Source organism: Scomber japonicus, chromosome 7 (assembly GCF_027409825.1).
Source record: "Scomber japonicus isolate fScoJap1 chromosome 7, fScoJap1.pri, whole genome shotgun sequence".
Taxonomy (NCBI): Eukaryota; Metazoa; Chordata; class Actinopteri; order Scombriformes; family Scombridae; genus Scomber; species Scomber japonicus.
Window position 1 is genome coordinate 9585288 of NC_070584.1, and position 25975 is coordinate 9611262.

General features: G+C 42.5%; 1 protein-coding gene across 2 annotated transcripts in view; it reads left to right on the forward strand.

Annotated features, from left to right (window-relative positions):
- Window positions 1–3873: 3873 nt before the first annotated feature.
- Window positions 3874–25975, forward strand: part of sh3rf1 (SH3 domain containing ring finger 1) — a 29739-nt gene continuing 7637 nt past the window's right edge. The window contains exons 1-6 of one of the 2 annotated variants that reach the window (XM_053322377.1): window positions 3874–3942; window positions 5086–5587; window positions 20952–21227; window positions 21755–21850; window positions 23180–23485; window positions 25777–25887. In XM_053322377.1, coding sequence (XP_053178352.1) covers window positions 5207–5587; window positions 20952–21227; window positions 21755–21850; window positions 23180–23485; window positions 25777–25887 — 1170 coding nt within the window. In that variant the 5' untranslated portion in view covers window positions 3874–3942; window positions 5086–5206. Of the gene's footprint in view, window positions 4138–5085; window positions 5588–20951; window positions 21228–21754; window positions 21851–23179; window positions 23486–25776; window positions 25888–25975 lie in introns of both variants that reach the window. The other variant, XM_053322376.1, reaches the window with a different exon arrangement.

Genomic DNA, 25975 nt, shown 5'->3' on the forward strand with positions numbered 1-25975 from the left:
CTGTCATCGCTCCACTGAAATCATTAAGTCAATTTGAAATTGATTTTCCATACATGTGTGGGAATGTATGACCAAATAACCATCACGCTCCTACATATTCACTTCTCCTGCCGCACTAGCCAAATGTATTCAGCTCATTTTTGTGAGTTGTAGTCACAGTTGAGCACTGTAGTCTGTAGTTTTCATTGTAAAGTAATGATATGAAACTGTAGATCTTCATAATTAAATTTTTTAGATATTAAAACTGGCAGTGGACGTAATGAGGAGCAGACATTAGTGTGGAGGTTAGAACAGAAATGGGTGCAGTAATCTGTAGGTCTCTATGGGGTTCTGTGCTCAGAACAACCAATTTCAGTCTTGTCAACTAGCTTTGATGGATGACGCTGACTGATTTCAGACACCAACCATGGCATAAATATGCCAAATTGAAATGAATGCAAATGCATTTTTGTCATCTTGGCTAAAATTATGCCATTATTTAATTCAACCGTAAAGGTCTGGTGTGCCTTTTCAAGCTGAGGTTGCACATTGTGAGCCAAATAGAATATGCAAATGCAAAGTTAATTTCACACTTCACTTTTTTTTTATTGACTTATTTATTCATTTTATTTATATAGCGCCAAAGCACTACAAAAGTTATCTAAAGGCACTTTTCACACAGAGCAGGTCTAGAGTGTACTCATTAATTTAATTTAAAGGGACCCATGGGCAAGCACTTGCATGTTTCAGGTTTATGTATTAGATTACATTGTAAATCAATGTAAAATAAGTTTAACTTTTTTATTAAAAATTTAGGTGGTAATTACATGGAAATTTATTTGATTTTGCCATGAACAAACACATTTGGGATCTGCCTCAGCACTTAAGGTTGCTGTGCACAACAGAAATTCATTCAATATTTATATTGCAGGGTGGCGTTATGTTTGTTTGTTGTTTCATTTCTAATTTAGTAATTCTGTTTTATGTCCTACTATGTGACTTGTATTATGCATGGGTGGTCGTTTTATCTCACTTGTGCATTTGCATTTCACTTGTTAAGAGGAATATGCAGTACTTGAAGGTAGGCAACTGTCTGTACAAATACTGAGATAAGAACATGAGGGAGTTCTGACTAAATGCATGTGGATTTCTTTGAAGTGTTTAATGAGGAAAGAACATTATAGGCTCAGTTTGGAGTCACAGTATGGCGCCATTGTTGGTTTTGTTCATGTCTGTTTCATTACAACGTCAATTTTTTTCCCTTTGAGTTTGGCTGACTGGTAGACTTGTTTTTGAAGTTGCAGTATACTGTAAATAAAGGCGAGCTCAATTACATACATAGAATGCATCAGATCTATTCACAGCTTTGTGCATGAGTTCTGTTAAATTTGACTACTGCGCTAAAATTAAGCTGTGAGGACATCAAGACAGATCAGAATATGACCTGTAGGCTACAGCCTCCTACTTTTTCCACCCAGTTTCTCTGGTTGACATCATACTTGAGATGAAAATAAATTAAACTCTCTTCCATAAAGCCTGCATGTGTTTGGCCTGATCCTAGCTCTCAGAGGAAAAATCACCCCACAGAGAAATATGCACACTCAACCATTAACAGGCAGCATTCATTGACATTCAACTTGGGTCCTTAATCTAATTTGAAAGCAGGTTGCCTCAGGCTGAGTTGGTACATTTAAAAGCCTTCTCAGAGTTATACAAATGGGGATCACTGGATGTGAGCATCCTGATCTTAATATTAGTGTAATTTCAAACAAGCAATCGTTTCTTTTTTTTATTATTCAGTACTGTCTATTTGTTATTTTGAACAATGCTACACATGCACTTTTTTAAGGTCTATTTACAGTAATGAACTGTACAAGAGAGGGTAATATTTCTGTCAAGGTTCATGCCTTCATGGAAATAGGGACATATGTCTTGTCATGTCCTCTCCTGCTTTCCTCGTCCCCATTTATAGGCAGTAACACAGCTGTCACCTCCATCATATACGAGTGTACGTGTGTGTGTGTGTGTCTGTGTCTGTGTGCAGCGATCTTGTTTTTGCCCTCAGGTGCTGCCATTCTGAGAGATTATTGCCTTTCAAAGTCTACAAATCATTCCTGGTGCCTTTCTGAATAACATTAAATATTAAATCTGCTGAAGCCTTCTCCACAGAACAACACTGAATGTGTACAGAGTGTCAGTGTGTGATAGTACATAGGGGTCAAGCAGAAAAAGAGGGCAGGGGCCATTGTTTCAGCAGAGGTGGAGAGGCGGAGCGCTGCCTCCTCACAGTGTGGAAATATGACCTGAGGGCTCCTGCTAGCCCCCATGGGATCACATGTGACAGAAGAGCGCCACCTCCATATAAATCTCTTTCTTTATTGCTCTTTTCTTCCTCTCCTTCATCTCTGCCTCTTGCTCAATATGCAGTGTCCTCCGGAGGAGATAAAAATAAATCACGTTTATTGTCTAGCTTTGTGTCATTCGTTTTCCTCTCCCTCAAGTAGTTTTGTAGTTGTGCCTTTGCTGCAAAGGTTATAAAGACTCTAAGGTCTATTTCAAATGTTTATTTTCTCCACAATAAGTAGCATTGCTTGTGGATAGGTGCTCATTCATTCTTTCTCACTCTCTCTCTCTCTCTCTCTCCCCCTCTCTCTCTGTCTCTCTGTCTGGGCCATTTTATATCTGTTTTTATATCAGGCAGTGACAAATCCACCCATTTACTTTTGCCTTAAGAATGGATAGAGAATAGTATAATCCAAAGCAGGGTTTAGTTTTTATTTATAATAGGACACGTTTACAGTTAAATCACACTGAACCAGATAAGGCTGGTTGTAAATGTATAAAACATAAAACTAATTTATAACCACTATCAACTCTTCTAAAGCAGGCCTAGAACTCAAACTACTACATCATTGACTTTTGCACTAGTTTGATACAGTGCCCTGAACTAATTGCAGTACAGGCTAATGTGGGTGAAGAAAAAGTGAGTGGTGTCTTAAATCTGTTTGTTTTCACTAGAAAATGCTGGAAAACGTCACCACCAGATGTCCCTATTCACTCCCCGGTACTTGTTGAGCTGATTTATATTGCAAAATGAGGATTAAAGTGTTTTTTAAAGCGTAGGACGCTAATTGATACTTACTCTATGCCCATGTGAAATGCGTCAGCACTTCTCTTTATAGTATTTGAGGTTTTTGAAAACCGCAACACAACAGAGCCTCCTTCTTGAGGTGTAATACACAAATACAATATTGTGGTGATAATTTGAGTTGATGCCATTCACTGGAGTACCATGAGAATTGGCCCTAAGTCAAAACCCTCCATGGGGATAGCCATATAAGCCAGTAAAAACCAAGTTATTTTCCACTCCGACCGGGAAAAGATGCTGCTCTTTGACACATCATTACACGATTCAGTTCACGCCCTTTTGACAACACTAGACGCAGACTTCAGGTGCGCCTCGGAAATCCAACAGTGTGTGTCATCAGTAGGCATACTGTCTGGCTTTCGAGCGCTTTTATGTAGGTAATATTATAAATAAATGGCCATAATTATATTGTGTAATTGTTTCTAGTAGTACGTTTTCACCATAATTATATAATGACAGACGAAAATCCTGCAATGCAGTGCCCGGACATGTCGACTTCTTATTGTTTTGATTTCTCTGCTTAACAATTGTGTTATTTATTTAATATTGTATGGTATCAGTTATTAATATTGTCTAAAACTATGTATTTGCAGAAGTTCCAGCTCAAGTCATTTGTTAGTTGATTCATGTGTACTTTTTGCACTGTGTAAAAACTCCTTTCCCGACTGCCCTTGAAGCCCACGCACTCCCTCCCCCTCTCCGCTTGTTTCCAGCAGCAGTTCCGCAGAACAGAATAACTAGCATGGCGCTCGGTGCAGTCCCGTTCCCTCGCCGGTGTCCTTTTCATGTTAGGTTTCCCTGAGCCTCTGACATAGGTATGTTTTTACTATACGTTATACGCTTTTTAGTGAAAGTCTACCCAGTTACAACAACTGTATTTGTCTCCTGAATACTCTAGAGAAGTGCTTAGTAGATTTCTAGGTAGCTCGCTAACTAGTTAGTAACGTTAGCAAGGAGGCAAGAATTGGGAGATACGGGGCAACAAGAGGAGGAGTCCTGTTTTGGAAGAGGTAAGCTGGACTGTATTTAGTGGGAGAAGGCTTTTGAAGTTTGAAATAGAATACTTTCTGTCTGGGAAGTTATGAGAATAATTTTGTCAAGTTTGGACGCTGTAAAAAAACTTCTGAACGTTAGTCGGTTAAAAGCTGGCAGCGTTAAAAGTAACATAACCCGCTCGCTGGCGACTGATCCCTGCTAGCAAATGTACTTTATTTTACACATTGGGGAGTTTAAATGTGTTGCGTGTACGTGCAAACACAACCGCGCCGACTAATGTGATAAAAAGTCACAGAAGTAACAGTACACGTTTTTCATGCCGCGTTACGTAATATTGACATTTTTTTCTGGTGTAAGTCTACGCTGTTACAAGCCTCAACCATAGTGAGTACTATTGGGGAGTCCTGTGGTGTCAGCAGAAGACATATTAAGTCAGGCTGGTTTATTTGAATCATTCTTAAATTAGAGCAAGTTGACTACATTCTTTGTAAAGCCCTCAGCCGTGTTTTCGCTCTTGAAAGACAAATCACAGTCTTTCACTCCTGCTCCATTGCTGTAGCTTGGCTTTTTTTGTTTTCTCTCGCTGCTGAACCTGCAAAAAGTTGAGATCCACGGATATAGATAGGATAGCAGTTTACAAGTGTTGTTATCGGCTGTCGATTAAATCAGATTATCTTTGCCATTAATCTCTCGTTCGTTATTCCAGTGACAGACAATAAGGTTATTAGTTTGGTGTTTTACCAGTGTAGTCAGCTTATCACTCAGCTTCAATATTAAATAGTAGCTATTTATGTTATAACATAAAATATATGTGGCAGCTGAACTGTAACATTTTCCCCTGCTCAACAGATGAAGCAACAGTACAAAGCTTCTGCCATATGTGATGTCTGTTGCATGCATACCATGACCTATTTCCTTTGTGCACAGTTGAGTAATTTACATGTCTTGACCCTCTTTTCTAGCTGATGCCATGGCCATAGCCGAGGCATGGGAGTGACGTGACAGCGCTGGTCCTGCATCCAAAAAAAACACCTTACCAGCATCATGTTTTTTCTGCTGAACTAGAGGCAGAACGCACAGAGAATGGACGAATCAGTATTGTTGGATTTGCTTGAGTGCCCTGTTTGTCTGGAGCGGCTGGATGCCTCGGCGAAGGTTCTTCCCTGTCAGCACACCTTCTGCCGTCGATGCCTCCAAGGCATCCTAGGCTCTCGCGGAGAGCTGCGATGCCCTGAGTGCCGGACGTTGGTGGAGTGTGCTGTGGATGAGCTCCCCAGCAACATCCTCCTTGTGCGCCTGCTGGATGGGATCAAGCAAAGGCCTCGAAGGGCTGGTCCTGGGGCAGGAGTCTGCACAAATGGTACGTCTGGAGCAGTGGCCCGAGCGCACAGCAGTGGTACCAGGGACCAGGGTACACCAGGAGCACAACCCCAGCGAGCTCAGGCCAAGAGCACCCTTGTCCGGGTTAGTATACTCACTGTGACTGAGCATGGATCAGTGAGCATGAATCTGTGTTTCCCATTGTTGGTCAAGCTGAAACAAAACAGTGAAAATCTGTGTGGATTAAAAGCAGCATGTTGCATTACTGGCTCTCTAATCTTTGCTGCGGATTAACTGTTATCATGGTGATCCAAAAGCCAGCCAGTTGACTAACAGCCCAACATTGCTAATGGCAGTGAATGAGAGCAGTTAATAGTAGAGCCAGCAAATAATTCTGCGCTCTCTGTGCCGAGTGCAGCTGGACTTTTCCCGTAAGGAGGTTTCTCAGTTCTTTCATAATTGCTGACATTGTCATATGCCAAAGTCTTTCTTGCACTTTGAGATCCCTGCCACGGTGCTGCTTGTCAGCGTACTTTAGAAATGCAGAGTGGGACTGCAGGGTGATTGTTTTATCTGCAGTACTGAAAGGAATTGGAAAGTGTTCGTAGAATCATTGTTTCAGCAGAATAATTCAACAGAGAGAGAGAAAGAGAGAGAGAGAGAGAGAGATGAGCCTTTAAAAACAATGGAATATAAAAAAACACTTTAGTGTATCCTTTATATAAGCCCATGGAAACACAGGTTGATAGTGATACAGCAGTATTTTTGTTCCTTTATGGTTACATGGAATTTTTATTTACATTCCTCTGTGGGAAAGTCAATCCCCAGACCTCTTTTTGGAAGACCTTATTGGACATATTATGTTTTATGACTGGTTGACTTTGACACTTATTGATATCTGGGTTAACTGTTTTCTCCAGCCTGTTGTATACACACTAACTGCTGTTCTTTATAAGTCATAAAACCCCAAATCACAATTGCGTGTGAATGTGCCACTTTCTCCAAGCTGCCCAGACTAATTGGCAGGGAATTAAAATATTTCGTTCAAATACACTAAAATATTCAAAATATGTTAAGCTACATTTAAAAAAAAAAAAAAAACCTGTCATCTCTTAACATCACAGTGGATAGGATAGTTTTAGGATTATTGCAGGTAAAAAATCTGAGAGCGAAAAATATGGAAGACCCGTGGGCCCCATTTTCTGGTCTCCATGAAGGGAGGACAGGGTACATGAAAAGATGTCAAGGTCCTGCGCAGAATTATTGGAATGCCAAGGCGCTGATAATGTATCTGCCGAGCCATGCAGGTATGAAGATCAGAGACCTCGCTGTAAATCGCTACTGGTGGACCCGCCTCATTTGCCATAGTATCACTTCAGAAGATTTGTGCTCATTTCCAAAGATGTTTGCGCATCACGGAATCCCCCACCACCCCACCTGATTCCAAAAAGCCTGTTAGGTGGAGATAAAGAGGTAGACACTTGAAACTAGCGCAGGGTTTCATCTCTCTTATGTTTTTGAGATTGACAGTCAATTATCATCCCTCAGTATGGGCAAGGTAGTTTGCCCCCACATACACTCTATATGAAATGTGTGTGTGTGTGTGTGTGTATAATTCAAAGGCTTCTTTTCCTTGTATTGCTACTATTTTTGTAGAAAGTCATGTTAGAAACTAATGGTGTCTTTCGAGTCTTTTCTGCCACCCTAAGGCATCCCGCTAATGACAGAGAACAAGAAAAGACACGGTCTTGCAGGTGTAACATTTTCAGAACATAAAAGGCAGAGATCAAAGCTCTTGCTGATGGCCCAGCCTGATCCCTGGCCGGCGCTCCACGGGGACCGAACGCTTGACTGCCCCTGGGTGACACCCTCACTCCCACTTCTTTATTGTCGCCGTTGTCTGTCCCCCACTTCGATTTTTGGAGTATCTCAAGGTTTGAACTAGTTCCTCTGGTGCTGTGCCCCCCCACCCTCTCTTCCCCCTCTCCTCCTGTTCAAGCAAAGCTCCACCTCTACTTCTTATATGGCAGGAGAATGACTGGGAGGGGAGTGCGGTGGGGATTGCCTGACAGATGCACAACAGGGTTTTGTCTAGGGTCCCCCTCTGATCTTACAGAGTGACCGACACATGGAGTGGCCAAGAGAGATTGTGTGTGTGTGTGTGTGTGTATGGCTACCAGTAACAGAAGCTGATGAGTGTTAAGTGAAGGTGTCAAGACCAAAAGGGACAAATGTTTAGCGAGGTAACCTTGCTCAGTCAGCTTTACGCCCCTCCTCTTACCATCTCCGGGGTTGCAGCAGTTGTTTGACTCTCTGCCCTGGCATTTTTCTTTTGATGGCAGAGAATGAAAAGGACTCGTCTTGAATGTCGAGCTGCGGTTGTCTGGCCCTTCACAGTCAGGTTGATGACTCACCTCCATGGTGCTCTGTTACATGGATGTTTTTTCTTCTTCGTCCTCTCGCCCTTATTGACTCATATAACACAGTATTTTGTTCACACAGATTGAGAGCAGACAGATCAGTGATATTTCTGCGTGAGAGAGTAAAGCCGTTGGAGCTGTCTGGAAGTCAAAGGTCAGGGTTCACGGAGTCATGGTAGTCAGGGGTCGGAGCCAACAAGGGGAGAGGGGAGATGAATTAGAGAGAGATTTCCGTGGATGTCTTCAGTTATCATCCTCTGGAGAGTTGAGCCTGTACTCCCACAGACTTCAAATACAGCTGCTTATGTGATTGTTTCTCCCTTCTTCATAAAAGCATTAGTGTTCATTTTTAATGTCGATGTGCATTAGCCACTGTTTAGATTACAGATTACATTCAGTGCCTTAATATGTAATATAATTATTTTGTAATGAGGCCTTAATTTACAATTATAACTTCAGCTAACTACCTATTGATTGCAAACGTGTTGGTATGTATCTGCTTAGGTTTTTCTGTCTCTTAGTGTCTGTTTAGGTAATGGGAAATGAGAAACTATTCTCTGCTAAGCTCTTGGGGATATAATTAGGTCATTGTCTCTTCTTGGGTAATGAGAGTTTTTTTTACAAGGAAAGTTTTCTTTTTCTTTTTATAGGCCTCTTGCATGTGATAGCCCCTTCCTTGTGTCATTATTTCTCATTATCTTCAAGTCCTCTGAATTGATTCTCGGCAAACAGGAAGCCAAACACGGCCTTTTAATTTGCTATTATTTGCTCCTGATTGATCTTACTTGTCTTGAACAAAATGTTTTTTGTTCCCAGTTATTTTTATAGTAAAGTCGCAGCGTGTTTCGTCCTATCACTTTGTAGTGGATTTATTTCTTCACACAAAAAGAATGTTGTTTATGGTTTCCTTATGTAGAGGTATCTCATTAAAATTCCTGTGCGCCTCCCTCGTCTGAGGTCGATGAGTCACGCTGGCCCTCTTTGATGACATCATATTGTTGTTAAAGCTTTTCCTCTTGGCCGGCTGGCTGACCTCTGCCTGTGTGACAGAACCCCGTTATTACACCCTCACACTGCCCACATACTGGCAAACACATACTTACTGCTTTCCACTGGGAATTTTTTTAAGAGGGCTTTGGTCTATTCATTCCTGCTCTCTCAACACGCTCACACTTTTCTTTCGCCTCCTCTGTATTTCCCACGGAGGGCCACAAGTAGCCACGACCTTTCTGGACAGTGCTCGTCAGGGATTTTGGAGCCACCTGTAATTTTCCCTTATGAGACACAGACACAGGCTGTGTTTTTCTCCTATATTTCTGCCATGTACCTCCTCCCTCCCTGCTGTCTAAATCCAGGCTGGAGCCTGTTAAAGGTCTAATGAGATTAGAGTTTATTAGACAGTGAGTCGGCACAGCTCCCCGTTCTCCCCTTGCTGCTGACTGCTGACTCTCATTCTGAGGAAACAAAACACTTGTTATTTACTGCAGCTTATGCGCCTCTGTCTGTGGTTGCCACTATGTATTTCACACACTTATGTAATACGCCTAAAGTTTGTTTCTTGTTGACAAGTGTGTTTTTTTTAGTGCCAGATTTGTAAATTACATTTAAAATGCATGGCATAGATTGTGTTAAAAGTATCTATAAAGCAGAAAATGGACAGAATTTTCACACTATATCCATTTCCCATACAGCTCATTCTATTCAGGCTTATGGTTAAGTGGCATCTATCCCATCATGCATTGGGCAAGAGAAGGGGTATCTAGACGGGTTGGCACTGTATCGTGCTGCTAACATACATAGATCATCACTTTAACACCTATTTGCAATTCTCACATCTCTACCATCCCAGCCATGTTTTGGAAAACATGCAGTGGATGAGTAAGAGGTGGATCACGCTGTGGGAAATTACTGTCCTCCATGTATGGGTTTATATAATTCCCAAGGAGAAGCTCAAAGGACTAAATCATGTGATTTTTTTATTTTTTTTTAGGTGCAGCCATGGTTGCCTCCTCATTGTAGGGTGACACTGCTCTCTTGGTGAAGGGTGTGTTTGCGTCTTTGTCTTTTTTGTCTTTCAAGATTTTCTAGCCCAAACACAAAGAGAAAAGACTTGACTTGTTTTGTTCCCTCTCCTTTTAACCTCTTTTCCCCAGACAGAGGGAGAGGAGGATGTTATACGTTAGTGTGTGTGTGTGTGTCCCCGAGGAATGCCATGAGAAGTTGCAGGTCACTGTTTTTCCTCAAAACATCGGGCTTGTCTTGTCTCGTCCCACTTGCCAGCTCACATTCACCCTCAGTAAACCTCCTTTAAGCATCAACATGTATTTATGTGTATTTTCTGTCTGTTCTTTTCTGTAAGACATGCTGTTATTTGGCTCACAGGTAAATGTGGTGATTTGAAAGGATATTAGAGGTCTGTGTCTGTCATATGCATAAATGAAGCCTGTGGTTGTGATAATCATTCATGCAGTGACATGCTTCTGCACCTGAAAGCCCCCAGGCTACACTCTAGAGGTTGTATCTGGTTGCAAGACATCTTTTCATATTAATACAAAGTACAGACCACCTGACCATCATTTTTAGGACAGTTTGAACTGTCTAGCTCCCTTTTTTGAACCGGTGATTACATTTAGCTTCATTGTGTAGGGTTTGGTAACAAAGGTGGGTGAATGTTTGTTGTCATTTCCAGGGGTTTTAACACTCTGGGTGGTCCACGAACCAAAAAAATCCCATATTTGCCAATGCCCTACACCCCCTCTCCTCTTGCTTCTTCCGTCCATGTCTCAACTCCTGCCAAGTCTGTCAGCATAACAATAGTAAGGGAAGCAGCCATGACCTTCCTTACCACAGTCCTATCACACCTGTTGGGGCCAACAAAAGCCTTTTTTTAGCGCTCGTTTAACGTGTGTGGTCCACTGGACAAGGTTCCTTGAGAAAAATGCTTTGTTGACTTATCAACAATTTGTTTCCCACTTTGGCATTCATGTAATCGTATAATAATGTAATTTATACCAGTAATTTTAGTAATTTTACGTCAAATAGCGTCCTAGTGTTGGTTTTGTGCCCTGACACCAAATAGTTGCACAAATATTTTCAGTGGAAATGATTCTTATGACTGTTTTGTCAGATGTCTCCTATTGTGTCCTTCCCCTATTCCCAAGGTGCCCCTAATACCTGCCTGGCCTTAACAGAGCAGTTTGACCCCTCACCCTGTGTTGTGATTGGTGGGCCAGGATTGGTCATCCATGGGCCGTTTGACTGCTGGCATGTTAAGTGTTTAGTTCCCATCCCTAAGGCAGAATCGTGATTTGCTGGGAGTTCTCGTTTTCAATTGTTTGACCTCTGACCCCGAAGCTATTACTGGCTCTTGATGCATCTTCAAGCAGCAGCGACTACCTCTGGCTCACCTTTGCTGCTGCATGAGAGATGTGTGGTCCCAGACCTCCTTGTGAGATGGAGGAAAAGAGCGAGTTTATCAAATATTCAAAGTTTTCTTCAGATTTCAGGACTTTCTTGTGTAAGCTGCATGTGTTTGCTGTTCTGTTACGTGTTGAAAAGTTTCCTGTTTTTCTTTTGAGGCCCAAAGGTGCAGTTAATCTGCATTTGTCCTCTGAATGACATCTTCGTTCCAGCTGTGAGAAGGCAGTGGGGTATCTAGTACTAAGTCCAGAGGATGAAGTGCTGCACTCCATCCTTCAAAGTGACTGGATTATTTAGTATATGTTCCCTAATAAGAAAGGTATGACTGTTACTGTCCAGCCACATGTGATACATCACAATATTTTCAGCAGCAGGCAAAACAGCAGTCATTATCAGTAGAGACTTGAAAACACTGCTCCTTAAAGTGTATGTTTTTTTTAGTTGAGGTTGTCTGTCCAGAGCGATTTGGAGGTGAACAAAGTGCAACTGAAGTGAGGTGAGAGACTAAGATTCTTAGTCGAAATATATTTTATGTACATATGTCTTCATTCCAATCCTAGAAGGGTCTCTTTTCAAATACAGTTTGGGAATGATCAGAAATAATCAGTAATTCATTTTGGAAGAAAGTGACACAACATCTTGAAAAGCAGGCAGCAATCCTGTGTTTCTCAGTTACTCCTCATGTGTGGGGTCTCTCTGGCTGACAGTGTTTGATTAATTATTGATGTTGACTTGAATAGGGAAGGTACTGACAAAGACTCGGGGTTGAGGGGAGACATTCAGTGATAATATGCTTTCTGCACACACATCTCACCACAAGAACTGACTAGAGAATAACATCACCTTAACTGTTCAGATTAGAGCTAAATGTACTTTGAGCTGAGTTGTTTTACACAAACATGCAGCAAGCCCTCTGTGACTTTGGCCCAAGGAAGCCAGGGCAATGTTTGTTTTAATGAGTCACAGACTGATCTTAGATCAGGAGGACCCAGTACACAGTGCACACCCACAAAAACACAGGTGTGTAGCCAGTACACAAACAGACCCATGACAAAACTATCTTGAAATGTCAATGCATGTTTGAGCCAACTAGCTTGTATTTCTATTGACAGGAAGGTGTAATCTCATGCTGATAATATCAGGGAGAGGCTCATTAGCTCCTATGTTAATGGACATCCTGATTTGTTTTAGAGGCACCAGCATCTGTTTCTCCTTTCTTTCCTGTTCTTAATGGTATTATTGTGGGCTGAGGAGCACAGTAACCACAGCAACCTGGGATTTTTGTAATGTGAGTATTTGCCAGCTGAATCGTCTGCTTGTCAAATGTCTCTGGTCTTAGTCATGACCAGTTACCTCTGGTGACTTGTGACTCATCACCAGAATAGACATGAAATTAATAGATTCCTTTCAAATAATCATTCACTGAAAATATAATTAAGCCTCAGAAATTCTGAGAAGTTTAATAGTGTAATCTTTTGCAGAAGAACAGGAATCTAGTGAGTGCCCCACACTCTGAGTTCCTCTGATTTTCTCCTTGACGCTCTCACTCCACTATGCGATGCCTCACTTAGCATTCAGTGGAGTTAAAGAAAAGCTAGCAGCTACATGTTACATCTGGGTTGAGTCGAGGGTGGAATGGACAAACACACTCACACTTTCTTAAGAAAGTGAAAAATGGTTAGTACTGTGCAGCTTCTTGAATCTGAGAACAGATGCAGTGTTTGTCCCTTGGCCCTTAGCCAGCACTGTGTCAATATCCTGGCTTTGTTTGTCCACTGTTGAGGCGTAGAAATACCAGCCAATGCAAGCAAATGATCTTCACTTGCCCACTGGTCTGACACGCAACACTGGACAATTGAGAGATAAGCAGGCATATGAGAAACAGTCAGACACTTAATAAAGATAACTGGGAGACAACATGGTAGTAGTGGCTATAAGAGGCTTTGTTTGAGGTTCACCAGCCTACAGAGTCTCGTCCAGTTCCTTGTCAAATTTCACCTCGACTTCCAACACTGCGTAAATCGAAGTCAGCCTAAGCAGAGCAGGTGGCTCGCACTGAATGACTAAGAGGAACAAAAGGCCACAGACACTGCACGCTTTCACCAGCACAGTGGAGAGTAATGTGAGGAAATGCTTAGTATTCAGCTCATATTGACCGGTACTCAATACACAGATACTGTGACATTTGTGAACCAATCCCTCTGTAGCTTGGATACAAGCTAACTTCTTATGAGCAGCATGTCTTAGTGCTAATCCAGCAAATTAATATCTGACAAACCAAGGTAGTTACCAGCTGAGTGCAGACTGACATAATACTTCTTACCCAAAAATGTTATTGAGTAGTGAGGTGTTTACCCACTTGTTTTCACTGGTTGTACAAAAAAAGAGTGTTACAAATAAATATATGTCCTCTATCATGCTCATACATTTAGCATTTGTTGGACTGGTTTCTTGATGCTTAAAAACTATTTGGAATGTATATCAAATGATAGTAGTCATTGGTTCATCAGCTGTTTTCATGCGTCTTCAGCCTGCTTAATTTTCTTTCCAGTCTTTTGATCTCAAACTGTTCCTCTGCCCTGCTCTTTCTAGCTTGTATCTTGCTTCCTTGCTCGCTCTGTCCACTCTGAAATACAAGCGGGTGAGAGCAATTGTTAAGTCCAGTGTATGAACTGGCACAGAGTTAAAGAGTTCTGTTCAAGCAGACTGGATGATCCCCAGGCCACCCAGAACCAGCCTTCGCCATCATGTGAGGCCAGCCAGGTAAAGAAACCAGCACATGCACATTGGGCTGCACAAAGGGATCATGTGCCAGTTCATGTTTGAGGGGGTTTTGTGTAATTGCATTTTCACAGTAGAGCCTACGCATACACTGAGCTTCATGAAAACCGTATGTGTGACAGCTCTACAGTGTGTGCGAACGCTCTCCCATAAATCCATACTCCCTTCCTGCTAAAATGCTTTCTTTCTGATGACTAATCTCTAGCTTACTTAGTGCAGTTGGCACAGAATTGTCTTGATTATATATCCATGTGTTGAATGTTTTTATAGACCCCACCACCAACTCCACCTATCTCTTCAGGCAGAAATCTCAGTGTACTTCCTGGTTTTACACATGGCAGCCTTACGGGTCCTGTACCTTGACTGGCTTTGATCATAATCTAGCACCCAGATTCCCATGAGCCCCCCGGGCTATGGCTCAAGGTCAGGAACTGGCAGTAAAACTGTAAATTGCTGAGGTCAGTGAGTGGTTTAGTAACTGGCACTCGGGGAGTAGAAGACATTATCTCCCTCGGTATAGAAGTATTAGACTAACTGAGAGATGCTGTCAGTGACCTTAGAAACGCATGAACATGAGGAGGAACAGGAGGAGAGTTTCGAGGGCTTTCGGAAACTTCCTGTCCTTCTCGCATGTGAGCTGGGCTTCCATCTGGTCTCCAGACTCCTCTGGGTGTTTTTCGATGCCTGTAGACTAATGTGGAACCTCATTTGCTAATATGTAGTGAGGGGAAACAAACAAGCACAGTTGTCATACAGTAAAGCCCTCAGAAAGCTTGAATGGATTATTGCCTCTGTCTGCAGTCAAGTAGATAAATGGTTCCCACAACACTGAGGCTGAACATTGCTTAGATTTTATGGGTTTGGATCTCTGTTAGTTGCTTTTGTTTATGGAAATCTTCAGAAAGAAGCAAAACAGCAGTAACTCAAAAACAAACTGTATTTTTTTAAGATTCAGATCGTGTTCAGTTTAGGCTTGCTGCTTTAGTTGGTGTAACACGATGGTCAGGCATTTGTTTTTTTATAGGGGAAATAAAAGTGATTTAGTTAATTGCCAATGTATAAATGTATCATTCATTTATTTATCAAATAAAATATTAAGCTTGTTATCTTAGTCGGATGATGGATGCTACAATTCTAAACTGAAGGTGTCTGCTCTGTGGCGGTCCACAGCGGCAGTAGATTTGTCCTCCCTCCTGCTCTCAGTTGTAAACACGTGTAACTGTTAGGGAGTAGCTGCTCTCATGTCTCCCCGGTTCTCAGTGCTTGTTTTTGGCAGAAACTCTCCCGCTCTCTACCTGCTCAGCCTTCTCTTGGCGTGTGTCTCGACGACTGGTTTCTAAGCATCGTCGTCTGGCTCGCCCCCGTGTCTGCTGGGAAAATTTACTCACCACGGCATCCCAAGTTCAGCCCAACAATTGCACTGAATTAAGAATGTAGCCTTCTCATTAAATTCAAAGAAGCGTTGGTGCACTGAGTGTACAAAATACATGCAAGCTTGTCAGGCAGAAGTTAATCCTGACTTAATAACCAAATGGAAATGCCAGTTGTTGTGTTAATCCAATGAAATTAGTATCTGACAAATTACAGTAATTTATCACATTGATGCACAAATCCTGTAAATCTGATAATGCCATACAACAATTATAATTTCATTGATTTACAGTATTTCTCACCGTGGTTACTACAGGATGATTACTGGAATAGTTGGGTATGCAATGCTTATGTTGAACGCTCACAGTTGGATTAAACACTTTCGATTTTTGAGCATAATGACTTTGCTTGGGCACATTAAAAAAATGCTGTACCTAATTCACCACTGCCCCGGGCCCCCATCTCAGGACTGGACGCTGGCTCGATTCTGAATGACACTCTTTCATAAGATTCACTGCGCTGTCAAGAGACCCATAAATAGCCCCAAAAGTGCTGCTGTGAGGAGTTTCCATAGAAACCAGAGAATGAAAGTTTTTCTTTTGTCTCAAACTGAGAGAAAGACAACAGCTCAAGATGAGTAAACTGTCATGAGGTTCTGGTGTGACAAGAGCTGCTCGTCTGAAAGTCCCGGTGTGACAGCTCGATTTGAATGCCCATGAGTAAAAGAGAGGCTTGTTTATAGTATAATTTCCTTTATGTTAATTCAATAGTACTCTTGGTGATACTCATGTTTATGCTTTTTGGACAGGACACTTTCAAAAATTTGAGATCCAAGCAAGTAGAACAGAAAGTTCAGCTCATTCACATAACATACCCATTTTCAGTGCATTGAGGTAACTTTTAACACAATCATTATATGGATAAAACCTTTTAACAAGATGAAAACTCACTCCCAACAATACAAATAGTTACACAGGTTCAGCCTCTGCCTTCAACCACCCTGACTATCGCTGCTTTTCGTCTGTAGCCCAGTTCCCACATTTTACACCAATAACTCCTCAGGTTTTTAGGCAGAGCGGGGAGTGGGTGGAAGACAGCTGTATAGCGGTCATTAAAAAAGCCATTAGGAATCAATTTAAACTAATGCAGTGCTAATGGAAGCAAGATGGCCCCTGCACTCTGAATTCCTCACTTCCCACCATGTGTCACTTTTTTTCTTTTCTTCTGCCACAGTGTTGGTTGCAAGATCTTCAGTAAACAGTGACCCAGTAATGAACAACAAATGTCCTGTGACCACCTGGTCGGCGTGGCAGATGCCGCTCACGGTCCCTCTGGTCAAAACGTCTGACACATCTTGGCCTCGTAATGTTTGTAGAAGTGCAAACCTGATAGACTAAACCCGCCCTCGCACATACTGTTTTGGCAGCAGTACCCTCTCCTCACTCTGCAACACCCCCCACCCCCCACCCCACCCCACCCCACCCGCAGAGCTCCTGGAGGTGTCCATATGGGTGTGTAGTCATGTCTGGCACTTAGACGTAGGGGGTAAAGGTTTCTGTCTACTGTGGTTGCACACAACTCTTGAACTGCTGACGGAGCAAAAGTTACATGTAACCTTAAGGTATCACAGCTGTATTATACAAGTGTAAAAAAGCTGTTTTCATTTTATGTGTGATGCATTTCAGGCTCATAATGGTTGTGTGATTTTGTTGACAGGACGCCTAATTCGTTGTTGTTAAACCGTCTCTCGCAAACATTACTGTCTAAAGGCAAGCTGTTAGCTTAATTATCCCCATCTGACCTAGCCTTACCTCCGTGGCGCTACATACATGCAGGGCCTGTGCTTTTTGTGCCGGTCCTGCTCACTGGTTGTTGATATTTGGCTTTGCTGTAGAGCAGAACACTTTGGTAATTCAGTTATAATCCAGTACTGTGGAAGAGAACACTTTAACAGCCAAATCCCCTTAGCACACAGGTCTAATTGCATTATCTGCTATACAGGAGTAATTGCACACACCAGCTGATGCTCTGCACATTGAGCCTAATCTTTTCTTTTCCTCTCTCTCTCTCTCTCTCTCTCGCTCTCTCTCTCTCTCGCTCTCTCGTTCGTCTGCTTGTCTGTCTGTCTCTTCACACACATGGCTAAGTTAGCATTGTTAGCCCTCTCTCCTAGCGCAACTATGAAAATTTCACTCTAGATCTTATGTTTTATCAATTTCCAACAAAGCACCCTAACACTGAAGGCTATTGGTGGACAAAATTTCCTATTTTAGCACTGCAGTGGTAAATAAAAGAGTAAAATTGATACCCAAGGCAAAACAAAAAAAACTTTATAGTCCCTCCAACTATTAACAACTCTTAAATGTAGTGACAGAGGGATGTGAAATCAGTTGCCTGGTGTAGCCCACTTCATTAACCCTTTGTTAGCGCAGCTGATACAGGATATAGCACATTAAATGGTGAAAACAACCCATTGAACTGGTTTTGTACTTCACTGATCAGCATATTCACCACTGTGTCAAGCAGCCTGCGAACCAAAATAAATCAAATCATGTATCTTATTTCATAGTGAAGGTACAGTCGCCAGTTTGAGAAGGCTGGGCTGCTGTTATCGGTACTATGTGAAGAAGAAGTAGTAAAGGTACAGTCTAAGAATTTGGTCTTTTTGATGTCGTTTTGTTCATATAATTTGCTTATTGTAAAAAAAAAAAAAAAAAAAAGTTATAATCAGGCCTCGAAATGAAGAACCACAAGCGTCTTGTGCCCCACAGACTGCTTATTAGTTACATGGGGTCTAAGTGGAGTGTTGCAGCTGTGTGTAATCATGTACCTTTAAATCTTGAAAGAAGCTAGTAGTCATTAGATGTTGCCTGCAGATTCTCATTAGAGTAGCAAAAAAGTCTGATACAGCAACCCAACAGTGGCTTATGCTGCTGTATAATTGCTTCCATAAACTTTCACCGCAGATGTTGAGAACAATTGGAGAGGTGGAGTGAGAAAAAAATTTGAGTCGCCCCTCCTTTGTCGGATGTTGACGTCTTCTCTTGTGACTTTCTGGTGTTTCTGGGCCGCGAATTTCGAGACGGAACTTCCCACATTTCTTTGTCAGTGATTCATGCAGAGATGTACCCTGATGCAGTCTTCCTCCCCCTGGGGACGGGTTAAAAGCAATAAAAGCAAGGAGGATGTGTATGTCTGAATGTGTGACTGTGTGCTGAGAAGAGGATTTTTTTATAGCATCTCTGTGGTGGCAAGTGTTCATCTCTCTTCTGTTCGTTTCTTGTTAGAAGCACAGTCCCAACTGTTTTCTGTTTTCCAGAGGGGACGTTTGGGCAGGAGTGAGGAGTGCGCAGCTCTATGCGGGTCCACTGCAGACACAACAGCACTGTCTCCATGGATGCAAACCGGATATTAACCCCCACCCCCTCAGTATTCCTCTGTCTTACACACCGACTCCACCTCTTACATTCAGAGGCCCCTACAGTCAGTCTCTCTTCTTCTCACCATGTTAAGCCGAGTGAAACATGGAAATGTAACTCTGCTGACAAGCCCTCTTTTTATGAGGCCAGGACAAGGGAGATCAAGAACCAGCTGAGAAGTAGTGTGGAAACAAAACTTACTACCTCTGTCAGGTGTGAGCGTGCTCTGTGTTGACCAATACTGAATTCCCATCAGAGAAACACCTCTCTTTCATTCGGTTGAAATCGGCAGGGAAATGTGGACTTTCCCGTAAGTCTCACCTGGCCAATCTAGTTAACAGAAAGGACACATTGTTCTAGTACAGTGTTACATGTTGGACTTTATTTACCAACATCTTTTTATGAGTGCAGTCGCTTTTACCATGTGCAAGAGCAATTATGTAAGAGTGCTGACTTTGGACACTGTGCTATTGCTGAAGGTTTTTTTAAGTCTTGCCCTCTGTGTACAAACAAGCACTTACAAACTCCACAGTTTCAAGGGGACAAGCATTTCATACTTACCATGTAATTAGATCCCATTGGTTTTGTGTAGCGTGAACCTGTTCTGTCATTTGAAACAAAAATGGCAGAGCTTCCACTTTTCATTTGCATTTTCATCACGAAACTCCCTGCCAGGCCTGGGTGGGCTCAAAAGCCCGTTTTTTTTTCTCCCCCCTGAAAGGAGGCCCAGTTCCAGTGCAGTGTGCAGGGGAGGGGGGGGGCTGCAGTACCCCTCCTCCTGCTGCTCTCTCCCCACAGGCTGGACCAGCAGAGCCAGAGACTGATTGGCTCTGTTCTTCAGGCTGTGTGATTCTCTGCAGCAGGGTAATGTCACCCTGGCTCACCATCACGGCTCATTCTGTACTTTTATTCTCCTCTGAGCCTTTAAACGGTTCATTAGCCTTTAACAAGACTGCAGAGCCATTTCCAAACTCTGCTTTAACCCATCTCTCTCTGGCTAACTTTCTCACCCCGTCAGTATCTGCATGAGCCCCAGCACTTTTTTCTTATCTCTGTCTATATTCTTCGTCGACTCTGCAGTTGTCGAGTCGCAGTCGGTTTGTAGTGCTTGTGATTCTGATCACTGCTGAGGATGTCTAACAGCAAGTGGGATAAATGGTGGGGGGTTGGTTTGAACTGAAGCCTTCCTCATGGACACCCACCCTGAATGGAGAACATTGATGATTCTCTATCCTGCTAACCCCCCCCCACCCCACGCACACACACACAGACACACACAAACACACACTCCCCCGCTCCCTGTTCCTCTTTCCCTGGATTGTCATTCCCTGAATGGGCCTTTCAGGACTCTGGGCTAGCAGGCTGAGATACAAAACCTTCCTCTGCAAGATAAAGGGACAGAGCCCTGGGCCTTCTGAAGGCGTTAGTCGGCTAGTCACAACCAGCCGGGCTCATCCTACTTAAACTTTGAGCACAGCACATAGACCGAGTCACTGTCAGGACACGTACTGTCTCTGTAGAAACACACTCATACACTTCTGATGTATGTGTCTTTGTGTTTCCTGTGTTACAAAACAAACTAAATTCCCTCAGTGCATGCTTTCTAGTTAATTCAGGAGTGACGAGGCGCACTGTGAACACTGTTTTGAATTTTGATGGATTTAAAAAAAAAAAAAATGTTTACATGGACTGTTGTCAAGCTTGTTACAGTGCCTCTCTGGGCCTTCACTTGAATATTTTCAATCCCTGTTCTCTGCTGTAGTACCTTTCTGAAAAGTGCACTTTCGATTAGTGGTTAATTTTTCATGAATCCCACAGCTTTGAACGAAGCCTGTGTCCCAATTTGACACCATATACTAAAACTAACTTTACAAAGAGAAAGCATAATGTTTTGTGTTGCACTTTTTAAAAGCTGCTAGTAACTCTTTCATTTCTGTTCTACACCGGAAAATCAAGACCATAGAAAGCATTCCAGCATTGCTATGTATACTTAATTTTGTGAATCCAGCATCATTACTGGCTATAATTAGAATCGGTACAGTCTTTTCTTATTGTCATCCCTCTTTCTCACATCTCAAATTGTCAATCTCTTTCCAGGGCATACCCCAGCTCCCGTGTGCCAAGGCGCTCTACAACTACGACGGCAAGGAACCAGGAGACCTCAAGTTCAGCAAGGGCGACATCATCATCCTGCGCCGACAAGTGGACGAGAACTGGTACCACGGTGAGATGGGCGGAGTCCATGGCTTCTTCCCCACCAACTTCGTCCAGGTTATCAAGCCGCTGCCACAACCGCCACCTCAGTGCAAAGCCCTCTATGACTTTGAGCTGAAAGACAAGGAGGCAGACAAGGACTGCCTGCCCTTCTCTAAGGTGAGACTGCGACACCCACAGCTCTGCCACGCGGTCATTGCTGTAAAACACAAATACGTCTCATTACAGTGACGCACTGTCTACCAAGCGTTCATTTTCTCAAGTTATGCGTGTGTTAAAATGTAAGGGTTTAGATTCTGAGCCAGGCCTCTTGATGAACAACTGTAATTAGTCTGGATAGAGGGAACGCCATACAGAGTGAGGCATGGCTTAACTACAGTTATGAAGTGGGTCTATCTGCCCAGCTGTTTGGATCACACTTAGATGCTTTTGTACTCTGTCATCAGATGTTTATGTGCTGTATGACCAAAACAGAAACAAGCTTACTAAATAGTTTTCCATGCAGAAAGGCCATGCCTCAGACGCCAGTGTTTTTTACTCTTGGGCATGTTGTCTTTAATAAAACATTGTCCCTTCCTCATTATTTCTGTTTAGTGTTTGTTCCTCAAGGAGGAGCACTCTGAGTTAGCAGCATCCTTAATTGAGTTCTCTCTCATGCAGCGCCACTCTCTGTCTTTATATTTCAGGACGATATCCTGACTGTGATCCGCCGAGTGGATGAAAACTGGGCAGAGGGAATGCTGGGAGATAAAATTGGAATTTTTCCCATCTCATACGTCGAGGTAAGAAAACAAACTAGATTCTCTGCTTTCAAAATGTTGCAGATCATTAGTGGATCGAAGGCCTCGTGGAGATCAGCAGAGCGCCAAGATGCTTTGAACACATCTTGCAAAATGTGTACAATACATTGCTTCCTTTTTTGAAATGCTTATATGTTTCATTGAAGCACTAAACATGTCTTTGAAGATTTAGACAGTGTCTCCCTCTGTGAGCTTCACAGGTATCACTTAAAAGCTTATGGGATAATCCAGACAGAATGAAGTAAATCTTTGTCCTTTTAAAGATAATTTCTTTCTTCTTTTTTTTACTTAAAAATTGTGAGTGGCACTGTGCACTCCATTATTATAAAAATCATAAACAAGCAGAAACAATATCATGTTGCAGAACTTAGTTAGCACAATGGAAAAATCTCAGAATAGTTTTTCACTTGAAAACATTCTTGAATAAAGTAGGGGGTAGGAGCATTGCTTTCTTTCCTCATTTTCTTTATTCCCTTTTACATGTATTCTATCCAGGAGCAATAAATATTCATATTTTTGTACACCGAGAGAGTGTTTTACATTAACAGAATATTTCTAAGGCTATCCTTTGTTGTGATATTACACAGCAGGAAACACTGTAGCAGAATAGAAAATGTTGTTCTCTGACTAGATGGTAAGCAGTCGTGTTCAGGTTTCATAAACACATGAAGCACCATCACAAACATATAGAGCAGCCTATAAAAAGTTTCTAGGTTTCCTAGGTCATAGTTTTGTCTTTGTCTGAGGAGCCTCTGTTGCCTTTTCTAGTTATTTATATATAGTAATAGACAAGTGCTGTTAAAGGTGGTCTTAAATGTAATGAGGTTTTTCACCTGATATTTAGTTTTTAATCCTATATGACTGTCTTAATGTGCTGACATGTCAGGGATGAACCTGCACAGGCTCTCCTCTGGATTGGAGTCAAACGCTTAGCTTTTATGTCCTAAGTAGAGGGAGCTGCTTGGGGGTGATGTGTGACAGCGAGTGAGAGCACCCTGTGATTAACTGAAATCTGTTTAATGTTCCTCCTTTGATTTTTACTTAGAGTCACACATGATGGTGCCTGAAAGGGTCACAAAGCCTACACTCTCATAACCTACTTCAGAGTAATGTGTCCCGTGTGAAGACCTGATGGGTCATTCTGCTGCTCACCATCTCTACAGACGAGATACAGATAGATAAAGATGCAGAGTGACAGTTTTCATCATCACTTTAATAGTCTCAGTTCCATCACTCCTTCCCCTCTATCTGTTATTTCACCCTTTACTACTCTCTCCATTGCCCCCTGCCCCTTTTCTCTCTCTCTCCTAGTTCAACTTGGCAGCTCGTCAGCTTATAGAGTTGGACAAGCCGTCAGACTCCAGCGGAGACTCTGGCGAGGGGGCCTCCTCAGGGCCCCAGAGCAATGGTGCCCAGCGGGCAGGGGAGAAGAAGAACAGCAAGAAGCGACATTCCTTCACCTCTCTCACCATGTCCCACAAACCCGTGCTAGCTCCTCCTCCCCAGCGGCACTCCATGGAGATTAGCGGCCCGGTCCTCATCAGCTCCAGCAACCCCACAGCGGCTGCTAGAATCGGGGAGATCAGTGGGGGGCTTTCCTGCAGCGCACCTTCACAGGTAAGATACTCCACAGGGAGGAAGGGAGGAAATTAAGGAGAGCACCTGCTGCATTAGAGGTCACCTCTAGATATGCTGACTATCAGAAAGTTCATTTATAAAAGCGTAAAACATGACAAATAAGCACCATTTAGCCATTTAAAATATGTGTCCTTTTTCACACTTTACCACTGGGCCACATTCATATGTTCTCACTATGATGCTCATTCACTGTTTAGTGAGGCATTCTTCAATCCAGCATACTGGACGAGATGACTCTGTCAACCATCTGACTTGTCAGTATCCTGTTCAGTGGTGTTTAATTGCATAACTGGAAAAAAGAACAATGTAACACACAAATCATGGAAAACACAAAGTCCAGCTTCAGATCCTTTTGTTTTCACAAGATGTTTGTTGCTCTTCAAAGGCTCCGCTCTCCTTCTGTCAGCAATTAGGCCGACTTCCCTTTTCCCCATCATACCAAACAGGCCATTGCTCCATCCAAGCGTTTGAAATCATGGATGCGTGACTCCACTCTCCGCAAAAACGACTCCAGCTTAGCCCTCAAGGTTTCCACACCAACCCCCGACATGACAGCAGCTCACAGCTGCTTTATAGTTGCCAGCCGCTGGAGACTGAAACCTTTGACTTGATGCTAGACAGTCAGAGGACTGTCAGAGGTACATACAGATAGACAGGACAAGTGTTATTTGTCTTTGTCTGAGTAAATTAAAAATGGACAAAGAATAATCGTAAACTGTGTATGAAATTACATAATCAGTTGAAGGTGATCTTTTCAGGTTGGCATGTTGTTAAAAATCGACTAAATTGGCTATTTACTTGTCTGAACAGTATAAAGACAGTAGAACAAGTGGTTTGACAATATTTTGACAGTTCAGCTTGTTGCTAACTCTGCTTTTGCATTATTATTTTACTTTTTGTTCATTTGTTTCTCATGAAGGTGCCTTCTGTGCTGTCTGGCTATGCTCCAAAACTCCCTATTAAGCTCAATCATTAATGTTTCCTCTTACAGTCTACATGATAATGTGTTTCTTTTCTGAGTAGGAGACGGGGAGAGAGAGTGTGTGTGTGTATGTTAAACTTGATCCTTAGTAGCCTCTGTCTTTTTAAAAACCTTTTCATGTGGATATGATTTATATTTCATCAAAGACCTCCTGGCATGCGGAAGGTGTATTCATGTTTTTAATGACTTCAGACTTCATCTTTTCCCACCAATCATTATCAGGATACTTTTTTAGAATAAACGAAACTTATATTCACACCTGTAAAGTGATCCTCCCTGCTGAAAACAATATGTTTGATTTACAGATCACTGTTTAATAAAAACACAATACAAAGACTCTCCAGGCACTGCATGCACAGGCTCTTTGCTTTTCTCTTTGCCCCCTCCTCCTTTCACCTCTACTCATCTTCTCTCCTTCCAACACTCAGACAAAAAGACAACAAAGGTAAGCCCCAGTTGCCTAGGGGGCTGAGTAGTCTGTCTTGGAAATGAACACGCCTCCCATCCATCAATGTACAAGACAAGATGAGGAAGAATTGTCAGACAAAAGAAAAAGGTCTGCAGATGATGAAGAAAATAATTTCTCTCTTTTCCTGCCGCATACTTGTCCTGTACTGTTATTTATAACGGTGTATACAACGTAGGTGTATACAGACATGTCACTAACAGTGTCACCTTTGAGCACACTGTTATATTCTGCTTTCCTTTGGCTCACCACATTGAACAATAGATAAGGCAGCAGTGAAGACAGTCTGAGGTCGGTCTGCTTTCTGAACAGTTCACCTTAAGAGGCGGCTCCTGTCTGGAGCAGTCATGCATGGAGAGAGACCACAGGCTACAGGGAGATATTGTGTGTCCAACAGTGTAGCCTTGTTACCAGGACACCACCATGACTCACGTGGATGACTGGTCGTGGAAGCCACCTCTCTTTACTTGCCCAATGAAATGTGCTGCCATACAGTCACCTGATTTTAGTTTGCCAATCGGATTGTTAGATGACCATTGTGGTCATGGCTAAGTCACCTGGATACAAAGCCACATGTGTGCGTCACTGTTCAGTCAGAGTCATTTTCACACAAAGTGACAGGAGAGTGGAGTAGTGTTTTTAAAATGAAACGGTGGTGTGTTGTTGCTCTAAAATACTAAAGGTCATCAGACTTCCCATATGATCATGAATGATGTTTACCTCAGCACATTTCATATTGCTCATGTATGAGTAGAGCTTGTCCGCTAAACTGGATTCATCAGGGTTTATTTGACAGTCCACATTTCCCCTTTTTGTTGACAGGTACACATTTGCACAACTGGACTAATCGTGACCCCTCCCCCGAGTAGTCCTGTTACTACAGCAACGGTCTTCACATTTCCCTCGGAGACGAGCTACACGCCCATCCCTGTGGTAGGTGGAATCTTCTACAGGTCTAAATCTCACAAACCCATTGGTCAAAACAACAAATAAACAGTGAAGATTTGCCTCAGTAGTGGAT